The 21,779-nt window shown below is 45.7% G+C and overlaps 1 protein-coding gene across 4 annotated transcripts in view; it reads right to left on the bottom strand.

Annotated features, from left to right (window-relative positions):
* The window catches only part of LOC118509046 (myosin-G heavy chain), a 30,880-nt gene extending 9,929 nt beyond the window's left edge, over window positions 1-20,951 (bottom strand). Inside the window, exons 1-6 of one of the 4 annotated variants that reach the window (XM_036049123.1) lie at window positions 20,839-20,893; window positions 19,686-19,704; window positions 18,880-19,579; window positions 3,729-4,162; window positions 3,364-3,538; window positions 1,283-1,584 (exon numbers count right to left, since the gene is read on the bottom strand). In XM_036049123.1, coding sequence (XP_035905016.1) covers window positions 1,283-1,584; window positions 3,364-3,538; window positions 3,729-4,162; window positions 18,880-19,033 — 1,065 coding nt within the window. In that variant the 5' untranslated portion in view covers window positions 19,034-19,579; window positions 19,686-19,704; window positions 20,839-20,893. Of the gene's footprint in view, window positions 1-1,282; window positions 1,585-3,363; window positions 3,539-3,728; window positions 4,163-18,879; window positions 19,580-19,660; window positions 19,705-20,838 lie in introns of all 4 variants that reach the window. The other 3 variants (XM_036049122.1, XM_036049121.1, XM_036049124.1) reach the window with 3 other exon arrangements.
* Window positions 20,952-21,779: the final 828 nt, after the last annotated feature.

A 21,779-nucleotide genomic window follows, 5' to 3' on the forward strand; every position in this document is an offset into this window, starting at 1 on the left:
TTGGCGGAAGTCATGCGAAATTTACTTCCCAACGCTGCTCTAAGCTCCATAGGCTTCGTGGATAAATTTCTCCACGACGGCTTTTTTCCATCGTTGGTCGTTGGTGGTTTCCGTGAGAAACGAAACATGCACGCCCGTTTCCAGCTAAACGATCATCACAATCGAGGAAAACGTCCGAAAGCGGACCGACCACATCACTGGCGGAGGGAAAATCGCCAAACGACCGACGCTACGAAAGCCTTGGCTGGAGGAAAAACGAGACCCAAATTCGGGTTTACCCGAGCCGTTCGGCAGTAAAACCGTTCATTAAAGCTAATTCTTTAATCAAGACCAACCCGCCTGATCAACGCTCAGGTGAAGGCGGCGGAGGATGTCCAGCCCGAGATGGTAAGACAACGAATGTACAAAAAGTGAATTTTGTGAGCTCAATTTACAATTCCACTTCGCTTCATTCTTTCGTCCGTCGCGTCTCGAAAAATCCAACTGTAGACGAAGAATTTCGCCACATTGAGCGTTTTTGAAGGAAAAGCCAATTTTCTTTACACGTGCCCAACTGCAGGCAGGTAGCAGCAATCGACAAGACTCAGCACCGCTGACCCTGACATGCATTCGCGATTGTTGTTTAATGTTTGATTGTTTAATTATTTGGCTGCTGCCGTCTACATATCGTAAAATAGGGGAAACAGTGAAAGGAAAATGGAAAATAAAAGTTACTTAGCACAGGCAGCACCAAGTGTTTCTGTGCGCGATGCACAGCCAACGCCTGTTGAAAAGCAGGTCAGCAACTGTGTGGCTTGAAGTTTATTTTCACTTATTTGGATTTCTTTGGGTCACAGCAGCGCATTATTCAGTGTTTGAACGAACGGTTCTGTTGGGGTGTTTGAGGCTTTTTTAACTAACGATAAACCACCGAACGATCGAGCGAAAGTGGTCCAGGCCATTTTATATGTTCCACCGGGTGGGTAGAATGGCGTTTGGCGTCAAAGTGCAGCTCCGAGTGGGTGTAGTAAATGTAGTTTCTTGCTCTTTCTGTTTTTGGACAAAGATACTAGACAGTGACGATTATCCGTCTGATTTGGATATGGGCTTTTATACAGGCTTTTTTAAAGACTGTGTTGATTCTGCCTACAAATACGATCACAACACCGGTTACTATAAGAGCTCTGACACATTTAGCAGTTCACTGTATCCCCATGATGGATAGATCGCAGCCAGAGTTAATCATTCCTTTGCAATGACAGTTTGGAAGCTTCCCAAAAGTGATATTTCCTAAGATACTTACGAAATATTTCCCATCATTGAAGCGGTTGTGCAACGTACGCATGACGGCATCCTCGGTAAGCGGACCGGGCAGATGTATCAGATCGTCCATCTCGTTAGTACCGGTGCCTTCCTGCCGATCTCGAAAGTGGGCGGTGGAGGACCCGGTACCAGCAGGCAGCGTTCCAGATCCACCACCGCTCGGTGAGACGATTGTGCCGAGTCCCCCGCTGCCGGTATGTCCACCCATGTTGTACTGGATCGAGTTGCCACCGAAGCCCATCGCCGTGCGCCTCGGAAGCGTTCCACCGCATGGTATCGTATCTGATAAGAGTCAGAGAAAAATTAGTGATCGCTCCCATAGGAGTACAAATCAGAGAACAAGCATACAGGCACGAACATCAAAACACCTCTGATTACAATGTTTGTTGGAAGCTTAACATTTACAACAAAGCTATTGCCCTAACACACTGCTGTCCTACTGCGTCAAAATAATTATTACACATTAAATGCTTGATTAAAGTCAATTCATAACTTGCACGAACCATTCCAAGGTTCGTATGATATACGCAACGTCTGAAGCAGCCTTTTTGAAGACTAGTTCTGTAACTTTTCGCCCGCAGGATTTAACGGTGTCAGGTAATGCTGGACGATTTTTCACTTTAATAGCTTACGCATATACTTATCCGCCCGGGCCATTGGGCCAGGTTTAGTAGATGGAGCGGTCCTGATGCCTTGATAATGGCTGCAACTTTCGCCTCCTATACGCATGCGCTCACGGCAGGAGAGCTCATAAATTTCCAAATATTCAAATGAGCTATCAACGGAATTGTTAGCAGCGACGATTAAGGCTGCACAGCGACAGGTTTCCGCATCAGTATCGAGATTACTCATCACTATCTTGCCGAGCATTTGAACACATTTTCATAAGCTCATAGCGTTGATCGTACAGCAAAAAGAGAAGGCCCGAATTGGTGATCGACGAAATTAGTATAACGTTGACAACAGTAAAAGTTTACTTTACCGACCGAAAGCCTAATACCAGCTGTTGAGAATGGAAGGAAACTCTTCTTCCCGTTCATTTCCGTTTTCACTCTATCCTTACTGTACAGTTTTTGTCTACAACATGTCTTTCACTTGATGTTGGCCGAAGATTCGATAATTTTCCGCCAAAGAGGCAAGCGAAAATGATACAGTCCGAGGACTTTACTTTTGTTTGTTGTTATTGCCTGCTTTAATGGTTTGGTACCTTCTCGCTTCGTTCTGATTTATGCTTCTCCAATAAAACAAATTATATGGTCAATAATTTAAACAACATGTTCACCGGTATGTAATGCAGCGGGCTCGGTACTCGCCTTATTATTATTATTAATACCGGTCACCTCGAAACGCATGCAGCAAACCAAAACCCCGTGCATTCTTTCTCCGTTTCGCGGCGACGTGAACGAAAGTAAAATGAACTATAATCATGGCCGTTTTGATGAGGCCGTGGCTACAGACACAGCGAAACCCATCCGCCAGCTACCCGGTAGGTACCCGCACATTATGCAACGCAGGATCGCCGCCACATCAGTCACTGCCATCGTTTTACTACGCCGGCTCGAGAAGAACTACAGCAGAACGGAGACCGTGCGATTTGCACGGACACGAACAAATTATTATGCCGCTCAGGTTGGACGGCTGATGGATGATCGCGTACGCGACTTGCAAACGAAATCACGGCCACAGAACGAAGAATCGGAAGAGCAGCAGCGTGTTCAGGGTCATACACGAGATTCGAACATGAAGATTCCTGTTCTACGGCTCGGTGGTCGGTTTGTTTTACACTAGATAGGTGTAAGGATGTCGGATGGATATGTAACATGTGAAAGGAACTCCTATACTATCATATCTTTTAGGTGAAGAAGAATTCGCTTTGTAATTAGCAACTTTTTTTTAAGAGTTCAACTTTTGAATCCCATGTCCAAGCTATTTAATTCGCCTTTTCCTAATCGAATAGTTCCTACTCTTCAGTAACCTATTTTTCAAAGTTCCTAGCTAGTTTCCAAACGAGACTAGCAAACATGCACACAAATATCACACGAAACCCACTGTTCTACTCACCTCCGTGAAGCATAGTGCCGCTGCTAACATTGTGATGTGGCAAAGGGTACGGTATTGAGGTATTTCTTGGTGAAACGATTGGCAAGACGTTGACGTTGTGTTGGGAGGCGTTCAGATTGTTGCTCGCCTGGTTTGCAGGTATGCACTGGGCTGCACTCGTCACTAGCATGTGATTCTATCGATAGACACGAAGAAGTGGAACCATATGGATGCATCAGTCTAAAGTCACGAAATCGGTCCTATGCTGCGGGCATGCAACAACCCCGCAGGACCCAATACGACGATAAATCAATCGCTAGGCATTTGGCAGCCGTGCTAGCAGCCAAAGAGTGGTCCGAGGGCTCCTGCCATCGTTCCCGACTTACCTTAGCATTATTGGTAGCGCTGTTGTTCGAGTTGCTGTTGATGTTGTTGTTGGTGGTGTTGTTGCTGTTGTTGTTGTTGTTGTTGTTGGTAGTGTTATTTGGACACCCGTTGGCAAGATGTGGTAGCACATTGATCCCGTTCGCTCCGACCGTGCTCGTTAGGAGGCCGTTGTTGCTGGACGCGTTGTTTGCGTGTGTCGCCAGTCCGGCCGTTCCATGCGTTCCAACACCATGACCCGAACCAGTGTTGGTAGTATTTGGTGCAGATGTTGGTGATACTACTGCACCACCTCCGACAGGCACACCGCCTCCATTGGGTCCGGTTCCGGTGGGTTGGCCGCCGGTGTGCAGTCGATTCCTCAGCGTCACCAACTCCGAGCTGAGGCTCTTCAGTCTTTGCTGCAGGTGGACGGCTTCGTTTGATGAAGATGCATCTGAAATGGTACAAACACACTCGCATGAAAATGGCTGCTTATTTAATACGCCATATCCCTGTTTCTTTTAAATCGTTTATTTTCGCTTTACAGAAGCGTGCAGTTTGCTTCCATTCATTGGTAGCTTCACTGCTTCTCAGCTGATGGTGGCTGGTGAGTTCAATTAGGCTTTTTTTACAAAAGTGCACCCGAAAACAGTGAGGAAAAACAAACCCAGGAACGATCGGGCAATGGTACTCCCATTACGGTCAAGAAGAAATAAGAAACACTCGGTGCACGCAATCGAATATCAATACTTAGCCGGTAGATTTGCGTGTGCTTGCATTTTCCTTGGCCCGTCAATCGCTCACGCACATACCCAAGCATAATGACACCCTGGAAAGACCGAAGACCCCTTCACCGGGCACGAGATACACGCACACGTATCGGAACATGCTTCCCAACACGGTTGGACGTTCCTTCGGCTACTCGATTTCATTCACTTCCAGGCGCGTACATATGCGTAGATAATTGCGCCAGTTCTGCAAGTTCCCGAGTTTTCCATCCCTTGTTTCCAGTACCGTTCGTAAACCATTACAACCCGACCTGGGTGAATCGAGTGAATGAGCGAACGAGAATGAGAAATAGCGAGCTGCTTAAGATATAGCGTCAGCTGCGTCCAGGCGAAAGAGCAATCGATAGGATTGATCTTAATCTTATTATATCATTAAAATTCTCCAATCACACTGGTTGCGCTCACGTCGTGGCGAGTATGAAACGATATGTGGCTCACCTCGAGCAATGTGCCGGAATGTTCCTGGTGAATTGTCCAGCTTATTCGTAGTGGGCACCAGCATGGACCTACTGGAACTGACATAGCAAAGGAACGGCGTACAACTCTACCCCAATTTAGACATCCATCCGTCCATCGAGGCACCAACAGTTGGTCTCACACCAACCAGGTCGGTGATGTGGTGTGACATATTTTTAACCTTGCAAGCTTTGCAAGCTACCTACGACGCAATGCTTTCGTTTGAATTCTGCAGGCAACCAATTTGCGGAAATCGCCGAATCGTGATCGGCCGGTTCAACTGCAAAACCCTCCCATCCATTTTCCCCCCATCGGGCGAACCCATCCCATCCGGGCCTAGAGTTTCCCGTTATGATAATCACAGCCACGGCAGAACAGCGACCGAACTCTCCTTCACCGGGGCGGACCACGCGGCTTCCCCAAAACCGTAACGCAACGCGGAACAACCCCAAAGGCCATCATTTCGTAAATAAGCATTACGAAATAATTGACTTCGGATTGCTGCTTACGGGAGCGATCCGGTGCGCTGGCACGGTTTGATTGCAACCGTTTGCCCGGGTAGGGTTCGACGCTTCTTTTATTTTCTGCAACGAAACACACGCATGGATATTCGCACCATGCTTTCGGGCGAAAGTTTGCGTCAAATCTGCAGCGCTTTGGAGTGCGTACGTGGCCCCATTTCACACCCCGGGTTCGGTTGGCGGTAAAGATAAACAACCATCTTCCCTGGCCGAGGTTGCTGCGGGCCACGACACGGAGGTGCAGGACGTCTCGGGAGACGTCTCTTGCAGCGAATGCAGTTAGTATTTCGCACTGCAATTGCGTGGCGTGGCGAATTTTATGCATTTCGGTTTATTACGCCCAGTCCACAGCCACATCGTGGCCATCGTTCACGGGTTCGTGATAGTTTTTCATTAACGGTTTTATTATAAACATAAAGCGTAATGATATGTTTTATGCTGCCTCATTTAGCGGACATCTTGCGAACAAACGAAGTGCCGACAATAAAGCAGGCCAGCCAGAAGGTGCTGCAAGAGCATAGCGAATGCACGCCTGCAGGCTGCGCTGTGCCTGACAGAACACAAAAGGTGAAGCCTATATGCGCAAAAGGTAATGTATAAGATTTTGCTCACAAAATGAGCTGTTAACGCCGGGATCGCGGATGAGCAGGTTTCATGAGCAGGCAGAAAGTATGCGTATGATCGTCGTTTGGTGATATGATCGCGATCGACCATGATCTAAGGGTCGAAGCTTTGTGTAACTAACACGTGAAAACAACGAATTATTTCGATTTTTGTTAGCAGTTCATATTCAAAAAAGTTATATTAAAAATGCACTCGTATAAGCTCAAGAAAGACAGGATACAATCAGACAAGCGAGAAAAGAAAACTGTCTGCAGTAATGGCGATTAATTAAATTTACATCTCCATCATAGCACGTTCCACGCGGCTAATGATAACCGGAAAATCCAACCTCTCGGGGCAACACATATCTCGCTTCCAGCAGTTCCCCGACTGTCTGCAACCTACCATCACAACGACATGAAGCGCGAATCATCATGAATTTCAATACCTGCGGAACTAGGGAACTAAAGCGCGTTGCCAGCGGGCTAATGCTCATCTGCACCGTGGCTTTTGTCACAACCACTTTCTAGCCATCCATCTATCCATCCAGCGCACTGGTAGACCATAGATGCGCGACAGTGATTGCAGACATATTGTACGTAGGTCACACTCAGCGAAGGGCTCGCTAAAGAAGTGGGACATCCGGCCGGTAGAAAACGCGTGCCACGGTAGAGAAGAGCCATCGGCCATACGCCAAGTTCAACGACCAGCCGCCTCCCGATATGGAAGATGCTTGGCTCCTTTGATTTGTTCAGGCTGGCGTTCAGGCAACGCCTCATCGCACACAGCTGTTCAGTGCTTGGAGCGAATCTTCGCGCCTTACTCGAAACAACTTGAAAAAAAAAACTGAACAGGCGGCCACGAGCGCGGATACTTTGGGCACGAGATTGTACTTGTGAACGCACATAACGTTACGCGAATTCCCGAACGGAAGATTTTATACGTAGGGCGGCCATTTTGAAATGTTGTTCTCTCGACTATGATTACAATGCGAAGCGTAAAGTGAGATCGCACGATCGTTTACGAGATTAGAGAGATGATCATCGAATTAAGCGATCGTTCATTGTGGAATATACTATGTAAAGAATTAAAATATTTATGATGAACATTTTTCCATACTTTACTAACAAGTAAATATTGATTCATTATGGAGCTATTACATCTGAAATAAATAATGATAAGTAGTAGTTAAAGATGCGAACGAACTACCTATACTATCGCATTTCCATTACACAATCTCAATAAAGGTTGGTAAATAAACGCTAAAAGTAGACGCTTAAATAGACCAAAATGAATGCAAAGTTGGGCGGAGTCAATGAAAACCGCTAGCAGCATAAATCGTCCGTTAATGCTTACCACCGGTGCCAAAGTCATTCGGTTATAACTGGTGTGTCCAGCCCAGTAGCAGCGAACGGTAATTATATTTCGTTGCTTATGGCACTTTGCAGTCCATTAGAGTTTCTTGGTTTTCTTGGTGGCATTTTTACTGCAACCTACAACTTAGATTACTGCACACTAGCTCTAAACGCTAACACCGTTAAGGAAACGCTCGGTTGTTTGTTTAGGTTAGCAGCACACAAGCAAGCAAGCAACCAGTACAGTTAGTCCGTTTTCAAAAGTAAGCAGTGCTTGATACGCAATGCTTTTCCATATTTAGTTGATCTTGTTGTAGCACTCATAAGAAAGCCAGTAGAATAGCGCCGAATATATTAGAAACAAGAACTACCCGAAGAGATTGCTTGAAAATATCTTGAACATCTTGAATTCTGGGAGGCTATCTTTTAACTCCACCAAAACAGAAGCTAGATTTACCCCGAACCAGGAAGAGAAATGTGTTTCGTCTGATGTTCAACATCTGTTGAGAAGTTTGTACCTAAACACCAACAAAAACATGGCTCATACGAGCAAAACCACCGGTCCACTAGCCTTCGGAAAAAGTTCTTTCATTAATGGTAATCATTAGAGCGCTAATAGTCCATCACTAAGCGTTGGGCCAGTGGCCTCACTCCTTCCCAACAGCTGGAACGTGCGTCGATAATTTAAGCCCTCGAGTGGTCAAACAGGGCCATGCACAAGCCACGCCGAACGCAACCTTCCATAGAGGCGAGATGGCGCAGAAAGTAGGCAAGCAAGGTGACGCCAGGTGACCAGGGCTAAAGGGCTCAGGTAATAATTTCTATCCTCTGTCCAAATCCAGTTTCGACGGTGGAGTTTTTCTTTTACGATGGGGGCTACTCTGCTGCCATCTCTTTCTCTTTGCTTGCCGAGAGTGAGCGATCCCTACGCAATGGATCTGGACGTGATGGAACAGACACACATTGAGCACAGTGCGTTGGTTTTGCGATCCGACAGCCGAAGTATCTAGAAAATCTTCCAAGATCGTCAAGAAAGCTTTCCCCCTAGTTTCGGGCCTTTGTGAGTGAGATATAATCGCCGGGCATAGTGTGCGGAAGAGTCAGGGAAAAGTCGAGCTTCAGTGTTGATCGTCGTCGTACACGCAGCTTTAACCTATCGACAGCCTGAAGCGGCTGTCTGGTGCTCCTGCTTCCCCACGGATCCTGTCCCTCGGAGCCGGTTTCGGTTGTTTTTTTTTTTGTGCTATAAGATCTGGCCGCCAACGTGTTGTGTCTGTGGACAAAGTGTCTCGTCTCGAGCGCAGGTATGCGTCCCGCAGGTAGGACCTCCAACCAATTCCATCTGCTCGATCCACTCTAAAAGATTAAGTAAATCGCTAGTCCCGCAAGCATCGTTCTCCCGAAAAAGGCGAACAGGCGAATGGACGCTCTTTGGACGCTCCGATTCCGAAGAATTCGACGCAGATGATCGGACCCCTTGTGGATAAGGTTAATTGGGATAAAATAAGGCCCTGCCGATTTCACCCTGCAGCACCACAGCTAGAAGACGATGATGGCAGACGCACACGACAAGTGGATCGTACGTCAAAATGCCACGGCAGAAGCCCAGATCGAGCAAACCAACATGCCGCAGGGGCTACGCCTTTGCCATGCACGTGTTATCTTTTCTCGCACGCAACTTATGTACGCTTTCTTTCTGCGCAGCAACCGCGTGGTTCAAAGCCAGCGGATTAAACCTCGGTGTTTGGAGCGCAAAATTCGTCACAAAGCTTTGCTGCTCGATGTCCGCAGGCTATCGCTGACCTGCTTGTTCGAGGATAACGGACCGTTAAATTGGACGTCGACATGCTATTGGGTACTGAAAAAAAAAAGTGTCAACACCGGCAGAAAACTTCAACCGTCTGTGATCGTTCCCCGTTTGCAAAATGTCAGTCTCATACAACGTCGAGGAGGGTTCCTCCAGGAAAGCTTCCGATCGGTGGGACATAGAAATGGATCAAAAACTGACAGCGTCAATTACGCTACTGACGTCGTTCGTCTAGGGTCTTACCCCTTTCCGAGATCTAATCGAATTCGTTCCGATATTCAATTAACAAATGTACGGTTCGGTACATTCGACCATTCGTTTCGACCATTTCACGTCCGATTGTTTCGGTCCTGTCCAGTTGCGATCGATCCCATTGCGTTATCTACGCATCAGATACTGACATTATTGTACACACCCATCGCGCACGACTAATACGACGGCAAAACGGCGAATCACCGCAAAACTTCAACGTGATGCGACGCCGTTCTCAAGGAAATATGGCATATGCCAGGCTGCTGGCGAATCGAAACCGCGCAATCATCGATCGATCCCGGTGGTGCGTGGACAGGGCGATACCAGTACGGCAACAGGAGAGCAAATTAACAATTTCAGCACCTGCCGAAAATGGAGACCTTCGTCACTATCCAACCTTTTTCTCTGCAACCACTCTGATTCTTCTGACTGCAACGAGCAGTAACGATCAATTGTACGATACGCGTACCAACTGGAGCGAACGAGACCGGAGCAATCAAAAATACATCGAAAAGAAGAGCAATGGAGCTCAGTGTTTGTCCCAGTGTCATCAATTAATCACCCATCTACGGAACACCGCGATTCTGGCGCAATAAATTGGCGCGTGAAATAACGTGTCCGTGGGATCCGGTGCAGTGGCGGGTTGGAAAGGTTTCGATGGGGGTCCGGTTCGAGACGGAAACCGCAGCCGATGGAGAACGGTATTATTTTTGGTAAGACAGGCGTCTGTGGAGCTTGTACGTCAGGGTAGATTTTGTGATGATGAGAGAATTCGGTTGTTGTATTCCGTTTAGTACTTCGTTACGTACAATCGATCGTTGTTCCTTGCTAGACGGAAACTGGAAAACTCTTGGGTGTTTGAAGTTAAAATTAAACGTTTTTCTAGACTTCAGTTGTATTGGCTTATCTCCAACTAAGAACAAAAAATACATCGGTAGTTACGCACTGTATAATTGAACCACACCATATACGGTCATGTTCTTGGCTGACACTCCCCTTCCTGAAGTGAGAACTCACAAGGCAATAAAAAAGTAACATAGAGTTTGCCAGCGAAAGGCTGTGACCAGCTTAAACTGTATTGCATTTGTTTGAGGTTCATCTCAGTCTTGTGCCCCCTTTCGAGTTCAGTTACCGCATTTTCCTTCCACCTCGGAATCTACCGTACACGTTAATGGCCCATAAGACACCCTCTGCGTAGTGTGCCTAGCTTGTAAAGCACACGCGGGCCCGGGGAAATGAATGAAATATGCGATACAATTAATTCAACGAATCGATATAAAATTTATGCAAATAACCGCATATCTGCATACTCAGGTGGCAACGCGCTCCAAGGCGCTTTCGGAGTGCGCACACAACGCCCAGTGTGCGCACTCCGCTCGCACAGGTCCTTTGGGAAGAAAGTTTTCTTCAGCTGTCACCAACTGAACTTCGAGCAAGCTGCGGACACGATGAGCACCGCAGCAAGGTAAAGTTATCCTGTTATCTTTCGACCCGTCTTTCGGACCCCGAGTGACAGAGCGGGACGGATCGAAACAAAATAAACGACCCGATCAAAACATTTGACTGGTTCTGGCCGCGTTGCCGAACTCGAAGCGCGCTGTTTTTCTCAGCAAACGGTTCGCCAAGTGTAAGGTGAAATAACTGGTTTTTCGGTTCGATATGATCGGTGGAAGTTTAGTCACATCGTCAAGGTATCAAACCTGAGGACCTGATTTTATCACGACAATAAGAGACGGTCTCAGGGAGCACGAAAACGCGTTATTCGAAACCGTATTAGTGTCAGCAGGAACGGAAGCTTAACCAGACTCTGCTGACTATGCTGCTTTCGGTAAGAGTCTTCTATTTATTATTTCAAAACATTTCCTACACTTTGACTGGATGTTTGCATACAAAAAAAATACTGCTCGAATATTTTTCAAGCTTTACAAATACAACTTTTACTCTGCTACAAGAAAAGATCAATAAACGAACAACCTGTCCATCAGCAATATCCCTTGCTTTACACCCAACAAAATCTCATTCAGCGATTTGATTTCCTCTTCTCTCTTTGATCACGTTCGATTCGATCCCTATCACATCTCATCATCATCGTTTGCCTTGTTGATCAGTCGGTGACGGAGCAGAAATTCGAAACTTCGATCGCTCGATATGGTGAGAGTCCGTTAAGAACATAATCCTTATTATAAACGCTCCCGAGGAGGATAAAGCTCTATAATTGTTGTGCTGTTGCCGACCCATACAAGGCAATCGAACGCTTTCGGCGTTCATTTCTACTAGGTATGCAAAGTTTTCGGAAATGGGAACGAAAACAGGTCATTACATTTCAAATATATTTGATGATTCCGTTAATATTGCTAAGAAAAACATTCTTTTGATGTTCGTTTTTGATTGCCGTACAAGTCACCCCCGTTGTAAATTAAAACTGACATCATCAGCATATCATCAAAGCCCAAGTTCGTCAAAGTCTTTAGCCACGTGTTGAAGTATTGTTGCTAAAGGACAGTTCCCGCTTCCTACACTTCATACAGAGCCTTCACACGCATCAACTGTCACTCAACTGTCTACGAAAAATTATCCCTGTTTTGGAGGAATCATATACAATGGTTGTTTAGTTTGCTTCCAGCGTTTGTCAACCTTTAATCAACAGTGGACTTCTGCACGGACTCAGAAGAATGGATACTTTACATTCCGTATTACGCGTCGCGTAATCTTGCGCTTGCGTTAACATTCTTCGTTGCGAGACACCACACGCACACGAAGATGGGCTTGTGTGAGGTACATCTGCTCTGGCTGAGACTAACGTGAGTTTATCGGTGTCATCCGCACCAGCAATTGCTGCTGTCGCTGACAGGTGATGGAAGATTTCCTGGATACCGGGATATTGTCTGTCCCTATCTTTCTGCCTCTGTAGGTAATCGCTTTCCAGGCTTATTATTTTCAGTCATCATGTACTCATTACCATTCTTCGCTAATTTAATTTTAAAGCTCTTTAAATGCGCATCAATTTAAATTCACCGGTGTCTTCATCGATTAACATGCAGTGTAAAACAATGCATTTTAAATATAGCTAGACACAAATTTCGGTGTGTTGCAATGTTTTGTCGATAACCAATAGATAGTTCTTAGTTTACTGCTTAGCCTTATTTAAAAATTATACCACCGATCCAACAACCTGGCTACAAAGTACAACGATTGATTTAATTGCGTTAGCGCTAGCCGTTGACATTGATCGATGATGCACCGGAAGTGTCTATACACGAGCGAAACGCATCAGGCAGATAAAGTCAGCAGCCTAACATGCGATCGAGTGTCTCCCAGAGCAGCTTCTCTCATTGTTATTAAATATCTCGATGACTTTCTTCTCCATGAGTGAAATGTTTGATTAAATTCTGATTTTTTTTATATTCACTCGCTATGCAAAGCTATAACTTGCTGACCAACTGGAAAGGAAGTCAACTAAAAGCTGTAATTAAAATTCCTTCACCCAAGCCTGTCCACAACTCCGAATCAAACGAACCCGTTGTTGGTGATGACGTGGATAAAACGCTGGTTTCTTGGCCGTTGGTTTGTCTTACTGTTTGGCAGAGGCAGAAGCTTTATTTCGTAGGAGAACCATCAACATCACTGGCTTAACGCGTTCGTCATTCGGGGAGAGTTTTACGATGATTACATGTCTGGCTACTGCACCACGGAATAGAAAACTCGTCCAACGCTAAATGGACGGACGTGCTCGATAGGAGCGAAAGAAAGGCTCTGTTCCTGCCCTATGACTGTTGCGTCGCAATCGGGTGAGCTTAAGCCTTTCAGCATTTTACTGCCACCCCGTACAGACGTTCAGTGGTGGTGAGCCTTTCGTTTGCAAGACCTGTGTTTGCAGTGGCGCTCGCAAACCTTCACACTTCAGTAACTTTGAATGTGCTTTTAGTTTGAAAGAGAAACAACGATCAACGACCAGCTATGCACTCATCTCATAAATACATAAATTCCCTGCGAGGCCGAGGTAAGAATGTACCCCGTCCTGCCCTAATATTCGCCAGTTACTCGCACTTTTTGATTGGCTTGGCTACGTGTTGGGTTTGCAGTTGCAGACTCCAAACGAACACCCGGGAGACGGGTAAACTCCCCAATTTAAACCATCGCAATCCGACCTCGTTCGTTCGGTCGCAAGCTCCCTCGAGCAATGTATCGGACCATTTGAAGATCGCAACGACCGACCACCACATTTGCTGCTTGGCTAACCGGTCCGGACCCTTGTGTGTCCCCAGCAGCTTGTGAGCGTGTGTGGATGTGTGCGACTTTTCCATAAGGAAATTTGCAATAAAAATAAATTTTTGTTTCTTTAACCGGTACCGGGTATGTTTACGAGCTCAGCCGGCGAGCGAGCGTTTTCCAAAGCCCAAAGACGATTTTTGCAGTCGAGCTGCATTTCTGTTGTATTTTATGCTTTTTGGTCGACGGGCACGGGCGTTGCGAGTATCGTTTTATAGTGAAGCAAAATCGTTTAGGAACTTAAGGAAGAGATACCTTAAGTTTGAGCTACAAAGATAACATTATATTTTAATAATACATATTAAACCTAAATAAGGTTTACATATTTTTGAGAAAGCTTTCCAGGATCGAACACACAAAAAGCATCTCTACACAAAAGTCAAAGAAGAAGAACGATAATACTATCGCTGTATCCATCGCAAAGCAGCCACTACTGAATAAAACTGCTCATGAAAGGGGAAATCGTGACAACCGTGTTTTTTTACTTTGATTCGCAAACAAAACGCTGTCTCCTTTCAAAAGTTGCTCCATAACATCCATTGGGTTTGCAGCCTTGCATCGGCTAGTGGTGGTAAAGTTGAAAAAAACCCTTTCTAAATAGGGCTCATAGCTATCGAGTAGGCCGTAACCCCACGGTTCCACAGCCAGGGAGTTGAGTGTGCAGTGCAGAGGACTTTGTTTTTTTTATGTTACCGGGCCGCGCAAACCTTTCTGCCGACTGGGGTGGAATGGTGTTGGACGGATAAAAGGCAGAAGGGGTCAAACAACGATGCTGGCTTACGTTTTTCACGTTTTTGTTAGCTGAAATTCGCCCATGGGCCTTCAGTGGGAGTCACAAGAACGTGGTGGGTCTCGTTTGCACAAGATGAACACTCCGTTGGGCTGGAAGCCATACTCATTACGTTTGCTGCCCAGCCCGGAGAGAAAAGAGGGTTAACACAGGTCGGTTAAAACGTTTCGTCAAACCAGCCACGGCAGCATGTGGATGAGGATAGTATTTCAAAGAAGGTTGGATTTCTGTGCGCTTCGTGAAGATTTTATCAACACCTTTTACTAAAATTAACACGGACTCGAAGGGTAATAAGTAATTACCTAAGAATGAAATTGATACAAGCTTCCGGCCGTGCGGTGCTTTGCTTTAAAAGCTTTGAGGACAATTGTTTTTTGAGGGACAAAAAAGTCCGATAAAAGCCATTCAAAAATCGCACTGAACGCATTATTTTGTGTTGCTGAAAAGATTTATCAAATGAACTGCTTTTCAATCCGTTCCGAAGCATACCCAGAACAATAAGCTCCCCGAAACGCACCGCAGGAAACCGAGATCGAGTGGCAGGATTTAATTATAAAAATGAAATTTGATACGCCCCAGCGTTCCTGGCGGGATCGGACAAAATTCGAAAGACGAAAAACAGACCCACCACCGTACCACCGCAAACTAACATAAATTATGTATGAATATAATTTCTGCCGTTGTGTGAATTCTTTTTTATTCACCTTCAATATCTGCCACCAGTCCACCAGTTTGGTTTGCATTCCAGGTAGGGTGGGGTATCTCCCCATCCATCCGATCGGTCGGTTTTGTGCTTTTCGTCTTCGCACGGGAACCCACAAGAACAAAACATTCGTCGGAATGCAAAGGATGAGATAGCAGACCTGGTCGGGCATTGCAATAAAACTAAAAAAAATCGCAACCCGTTTCTCGGCTCGTTTTACGCGAAGGTAAACAAAACAAACCCATCCTGGACGGACGGAAAGAAGTCCGTCTGTGGTGTTTGGTGCCGGAATGGTCGGAATGGTCGTACCGAACGGGAATGAATACTAACAAAATCACAAAATGCAGCTTCATTGCAGCAACCAACCTGGTGGTTACCGGGCGTGCAACACAATAGACGTGTTGCACCAAGCGACCATTGGCACGGAGACAAGGGCAGTGAAGCAAATGGGCAAGAGCGACGAATCGACGAACCGAAGTCAACAGAATTGCGCACACACAAAAATGGCCACCACAAATCATTGCATAAACATCGCTGCATTGGAAGAAAATTGTGTATCCGTTGGCACCCGCCTGATGCTCGTGTCCGGGGCTGGCTGGGAGCGGTGGTGATGTAGCCGATCTTGCAGGTCGTTTTTCATTCGTTTGTCGGTACGGGCAAACGGGGGACGACAAACACTTGCGCTTGGCATATTTCTTGGAAGCGAACCGAAGGACACACAAGGAGACCCGAGAGACGACGCATCGATTGCGCGCCAAATGGCAGTCATCAGGGCATCGTCGATCGGCCGCCAGCCTATAAGCCAATGAGTACGCCCGATAAATTCTGTTCCGCTCCGGGGAAGAAAAAACGGAAGGAAGAAATCGAGCGCGAAGTGTGTGTACGTACGGCCGTACGTACGCTGGCAAACGGGGAAATCAAGTTCCAAACATGAAATCGGAACATCCACCACGAGCAGTCTGCGCACAGCCAAGCGATTGCATCCTGTTTACTGTCTGCATCGCTACATCGGAGGTTCGTCGCTTATGCGCCCGCTTAGCTCGTTCGCCGTTGCTGGGCTCGCTATGTCACGCGAGACGGTAATGAAGCTGCCAGTGCTGGTGTTGTGCATATAGACAATGCAGTGGTAGGTTCTTGTTCATATGTTAAATTAAATAAACTTTGTTTTTTTTTTTGTTGGAAAATAATTTTAAAAGAAGTAATATTTAAAAGCCATTTATCTTGGTTTTATCGTTTGTATAAAAACTTATGGCAACACAAATTATATACAGTTTTGTTACACAAGAACTGTGCAAACACTAAAAACTAGTTTTACCCGATATACTTTTCAAGGTTCTGATGCATGCCCGAGACATAGGCATGGCGAGAAACACCTAAAATACCTCCGCAAATAACCATCCCGCAATCGCGATGATTCTACAAACTCCAAACCCCAAACCCAAGAGGCAGAAAGAAACGAAGACGACAGCAAAACAACACACCAAAGGGTAGTGCAAAATAAAACCGCCAACCAGCTCGGTCTGGCCATTTTCGAACCTCGCTCTGCGCCAGCCACCAGCATGCACCGGCAAAGAGCTAACCTTTATCCAGAACTGCAGCCAACCTTTCCTTTCAGTCAGGAAAGCGCCAGGCGTCGTCACCAACCTTAAACCAAGCGAAGAAGATAACAGCGATGCCCGGGCATCAGGAGACGGTCGAATGGTTCAAGGTTCCTTCATCTCGGTTGCAATCGACCGTCGTTAAATAACAGCGGAATCAAAACAGCAAACGAGCGAACCTCGAGAACGGAACGAACGAACGAACGAACGGTCGAACTATATGTATGTATAAGTTATAATTTTCGCAACGAACCCTTCTTTTCTCGTTTGGCTCCGTGAAGAGCGCTTTATTCTGGACGAAATTTCGACGACCGGTATGTGTCTCGGGACAAATAAAAATCCCCAAATGCAATGCATTCTGCTCGTGCTACGAGAACTCCACAAGCTTGTTCCGGTGTCGTTTCATCAACACCGTCATGGTACGCCTCTCAAAGTAGCCAGAACACCAAACCATTCCGGCCATCACACCACACAAAGCGGATCACGATGGAGAAAGATCGTTTGATAAACTGTGCGCTCACAAAAGCTCCGAACGAACGAAGCAATAATTAGAAGTACATCGCGAGCTCAGCCACGGAGCAGCCAGCCAGCGATGGCATTTCCATTTGCGAGATTTGAATGCAACTGCCAACGAACCATCATCAGCCTGCGTTGTTTGAACGTCGCGAAGGAATTGATGGTTACCTGCAGCTACATGCCTGATAAATGCATTTTACAATCATCCGCGAAAGTTGGTTTTGCATACCAGCCGGTTCGGATTGATGGTAGATGGATGCACGATGCAAAGTGCTCGGGGCATCCTTTGTGCGGTGCGCTTGAGCGAGGACTCGTTGCAGCTAACAATCGTTTATGATGATGGGCACGGTTGCGTGATAGGTTAAGTTAGTGATTCCATTTATTAAGTTACAGATAGGATGCTCCGTGAAGTGCATGCTCATTTTCTTAGCTATCACGATGATACACTCTTATTGTTTCGCAATAACCCTCCAAAAAATTGATTATGATATGAGTGTTTTCTAACGCATTTTCTAACGCAAAGCCGCTAACATTTAGAACAACGTCTATACACATTTCGGTTGAGTTAATTTTAGATTTTAAAAGAGGCAAGCAATGACATCATCAAATAACTCAACTGCTTGACAATGTTAGAAAATCTTCTCAAAGCGGTAAGGACCATTTATCGTTAACAGCCATAAAATCATGCTTTTAGCTGAATTTAAAGCAATTAGCTGTAGCCCTGTTCGTGGCTTCATTATCTGATTTTCTCCCTCAATTGATAGTTGACAAAATCTGAGTCACGAGTCACGAGTTCAGTCGTTCGGGTCCCCCAGAAAATCGACAATGTCTGTTTCATTAATTGACTCGCTCGCTCGCTTGACTCGCAGTACATTCCGCTTTGAAGTTATTCCAGACATCGCCGTATGCCTCTTCCTCGCTGGAGCGGCCCGAGCGTAAGAATCATTTTACATGAGTAACGATATAAATAGCATAATTTCGTTTCAAAATTAATGACGTGCGTCATTAGGCTAGCCCGATCGCTGACCAGCGGTGGTATGCTGTGGCCGGTGTCTGTGTGCGTGTGGTTTTTTTTTACCAAAGCATCAGTATGCTGGACAGCAGTAGTTTCGAGCCACAGCCAACGATCCGATTCGGGCAAACATCAATTTTGTGGCAGCAACAGCAAACCGAGCATACCTCAAGAACGCCATCTTGCACAGAGCAAAAAAAAAACTGACGGCTGTCAGCGTTGCTCAAACCACCAGATGCATGTGTGCAGCGTGAAAATACAGTGCTGACGTTGCATATTCTAATTAGAGTGTGTGGCTTTTGTTTTCGCTCTCAATGGCCGAAGATGTGGACTGTTTTTTCTTCGCGCTTTGCCATCCCACCTGCCAGAGGAAGATGTCCACGATCGTGCTAATAACATGGGTTTGGTTTTACGGTTTGGTTTTTGCTGTGGCATTTTTGTCGAGCTAGTTTACGTCGCAATCAATTCTACCATTTCATCAGTATCCCGGCAGCAGCTTACCTTGCAGCTTTTTCTCCGTTTCCCAAAACTTTTGCAACTCGGTAAAGTACTTGTCCAGGATGAATACCTTCGACAGGCCCAGGGTGGCCATCTTGCTCGGAGAAGCACTATTGCGACGCTCGCTCACACTCTGCGGCACATCTACCAACACCATGCGGGTGTGTTCAGGAACGCTGTACAATCATTCGCAAAGCTGTTACACGCACGATATCACTCGTTTATCCTTCCTTTTTTTGCCGAGATCCACAACAATTTTTAACCTTTTGGCGATGACTTCCACACACACACACACAAAACAGATCTTCATCAGATCAGAACTGTGTGTGCTTTTTTTGTTTACTTGATCTTCTTCAACGATCGTTTATGATGATGTGTTTTTTTTTTGTGTTGCTTCAAAGTTGTTGTTTTGCGCAAGCTCTGGCGCTAAGGTAGGCGATTATGTGTTGCTGTAATTATTGGGTAGGAGAATCGTTTTTCTTCTCCCGTTCTTTAATTTCTTCTATTTTTTGTGCCTTGTTTTCGGCTTGTTTCGCCCAGCTTTAACCTGCTGTATTGGTAGGATCATTCCCCGCCCGACAGCAAGTTTTCATTCATCTTCTCTATCCTTCGTTTTAACACTTCCACTTCGGTCACAAAAATCACGGTAATATTTTCTCCTTTTTACTTTTTTTATTCCAGTTGTAGCCTTTTGTGCCCTTCACTATATTCACAGAAAAAGAAACAAATACACATACACAAATAAAATACATGCTCACAAAATCACACACACACGCACACATACACTATTCTAAATTGAAAACACAGACACAGCTTCAGCACTTCCAGCTTCAAATAAACAAAAAAAAAACCCTTGCACGGCTATATCCAGATATATCCAAAGCTTATTGTAACACCAGGTTCCCTATTTTTCTATGCCTTAGCACCACCACGTCGTCCACTACGCAACGTTGGACAGCTCTTTCGCTATCTCTCTTCACGGCTTCCCTCCCGGTCCGGTTTGCTTCCTAATAGCACTTCGACCTCTCTAACCATACATCATTCTCATTTATTTGGATTTCTTTCTCTGGCGAGCTTTTAACAGCATTCCGTTCGCTACAGTACCGCCTTCTACGTCCGTCAAGCGCGAGGGCAGCGAAGAAGACAAAACACGCTCGACACAGCGTTCGCAACCCCCATATCCACCGTAATCCTCATCATCAGCCAGATACGCTTGTGTCCATTCGTTCACGGGCGCAGGTTTCCCGAAAGCCCTACGGAGCCTATGATTTATAATGCTTCATTTGGACAGCCGAAGAACAACCCCAGCATGGTTTCCTTCGGTGCGAGCTTCTCCACTTGGCGCTGTCCCGTTTTCTCTTCAAACATTTCCCCGCTGGTTCCGCTGGGTGGTGGCTCTCTTCGCTCGGTGTTGTTTTTATTTTTGTTGTCGATCCTTATTTTCTGTAGGTCTGTTTCTTGTTCGTCTAACCTGCGCCGTAGCTTCATTCTTTGTGGCCTTTCTTTTCAAACACACCGACCCGGGATAATTTCGACGTCCTCACTATTGTGGTCGGGTTCCTTCCTTTCTATTGCGTTTTGTTCAGTTTGTTGTTGATGATGATGAAGATGATGATGCTGCTGCTGATGCTGCTGTTACTGTCACTGTTGCTGCGTTCGTTGGCTAATGGCTCAACTATCGCGAACCAAATAGGGGTCACGAAAGCTCGCCTAGCTGGAAAAGGTTCCCCACGAAAACAAAGCACCAAACTTAACACTAATGATTCAATGATTCTGCTACTGCTATTATTCCAACATCACGAACTTTGGCCAGTTATTGAATAAGTATTATTTTTACGCAATTAAACAACACATTTCATTTATCCCTTGCCCGTGCCACATTTTCGTCTTTCACTTCACCAACAATTATTTGCAACTTGATTAGAGTAAACAACCACTTCTGCAACTACCACCATTCAGTACCTTCACATCACGGTTGCACACTCACGAAACGCACGCGCGCTGCCATCATCAACGGAAACTTTCTCGATTCTGAAACCATGCACAGAAACGACCGCACCGCGAACCGCTTTTGCTGTGCTTTTCTCTCGTTTCTTTACCAATGGTCCTCTCTTTCGATTAAATGGCGTGCGTCTAAACCGAAACGCACACCAGAAAACGCGCATAAGCGTAAGGAAGAATATGTGCACAGCCTACTACATGACTGAAAACCTGTGCAAAGCAGCCAACACTTCTTTTGAATGGTGTGGTGTAGGAGAGCTTTCCGAACTGCGCTTGAGCGTATGTGTGCAGCATACGGCAGCATCGAAAGACTTCACTGCACAAGCAAGCGATGAACCTCACGCGACAGGTAAACCGTTGACGATGAACATCGGTATTTCAGATGTAGCTTAAAGCTTGGTTTTTAAACCGGGAACAAAATGTGCTCCATAGCTTGATAGTGCTCTCTGTTACACCCAAGGGTGTACCTATCCGTACCTTTCGTACTGTCATTACAGTGCTTTTGGTCTCCAATCGATGTTCTCTGTTCCTGCCATAAAAGCTCTTGTGCACGTATGAGCAAGGGTTCGAGATGTTATCCACGTTAATTGTTAGTTCAAAGGACTTTAAGGTTTCAAAGGAAAGTTTAAGTTACGAGACTGAAATGCAAGTTTAATATGGCCAGCACAAACGCGTGTATACTAAAATAATTACTGAAAGAATTTTGCGAATTTTTAACTTTTAAATGGAAAAAAGTTAATATTCTGCTCCTACGTTGACAATCATTAACACACCTTAATCGTGAATAATTCGCTCCCGACCGTTAATACGTTCATTCCGAAAGCTCAAGCCTATAAAGCTCATCGGATAAATGAACTTAGCCGATTACATCCGAACCAGCCAAGGGGAAGCGAATACAGTAG

Source organism: Anopheles stephensi, chromosome 3 (genome assembly GCF_013141755.1).
Source record: "Anopheles stephensi strain Indian chromosome 3, UCI_ANSTEP_V1.0, whole genome shotgun sequence".
Taxonomy (NCBI): Eukaryota; Metazoa; Arthropoda; class Insecta; order Diptera; family Culicidae; genus Anopheles; species Anopheles stephensi.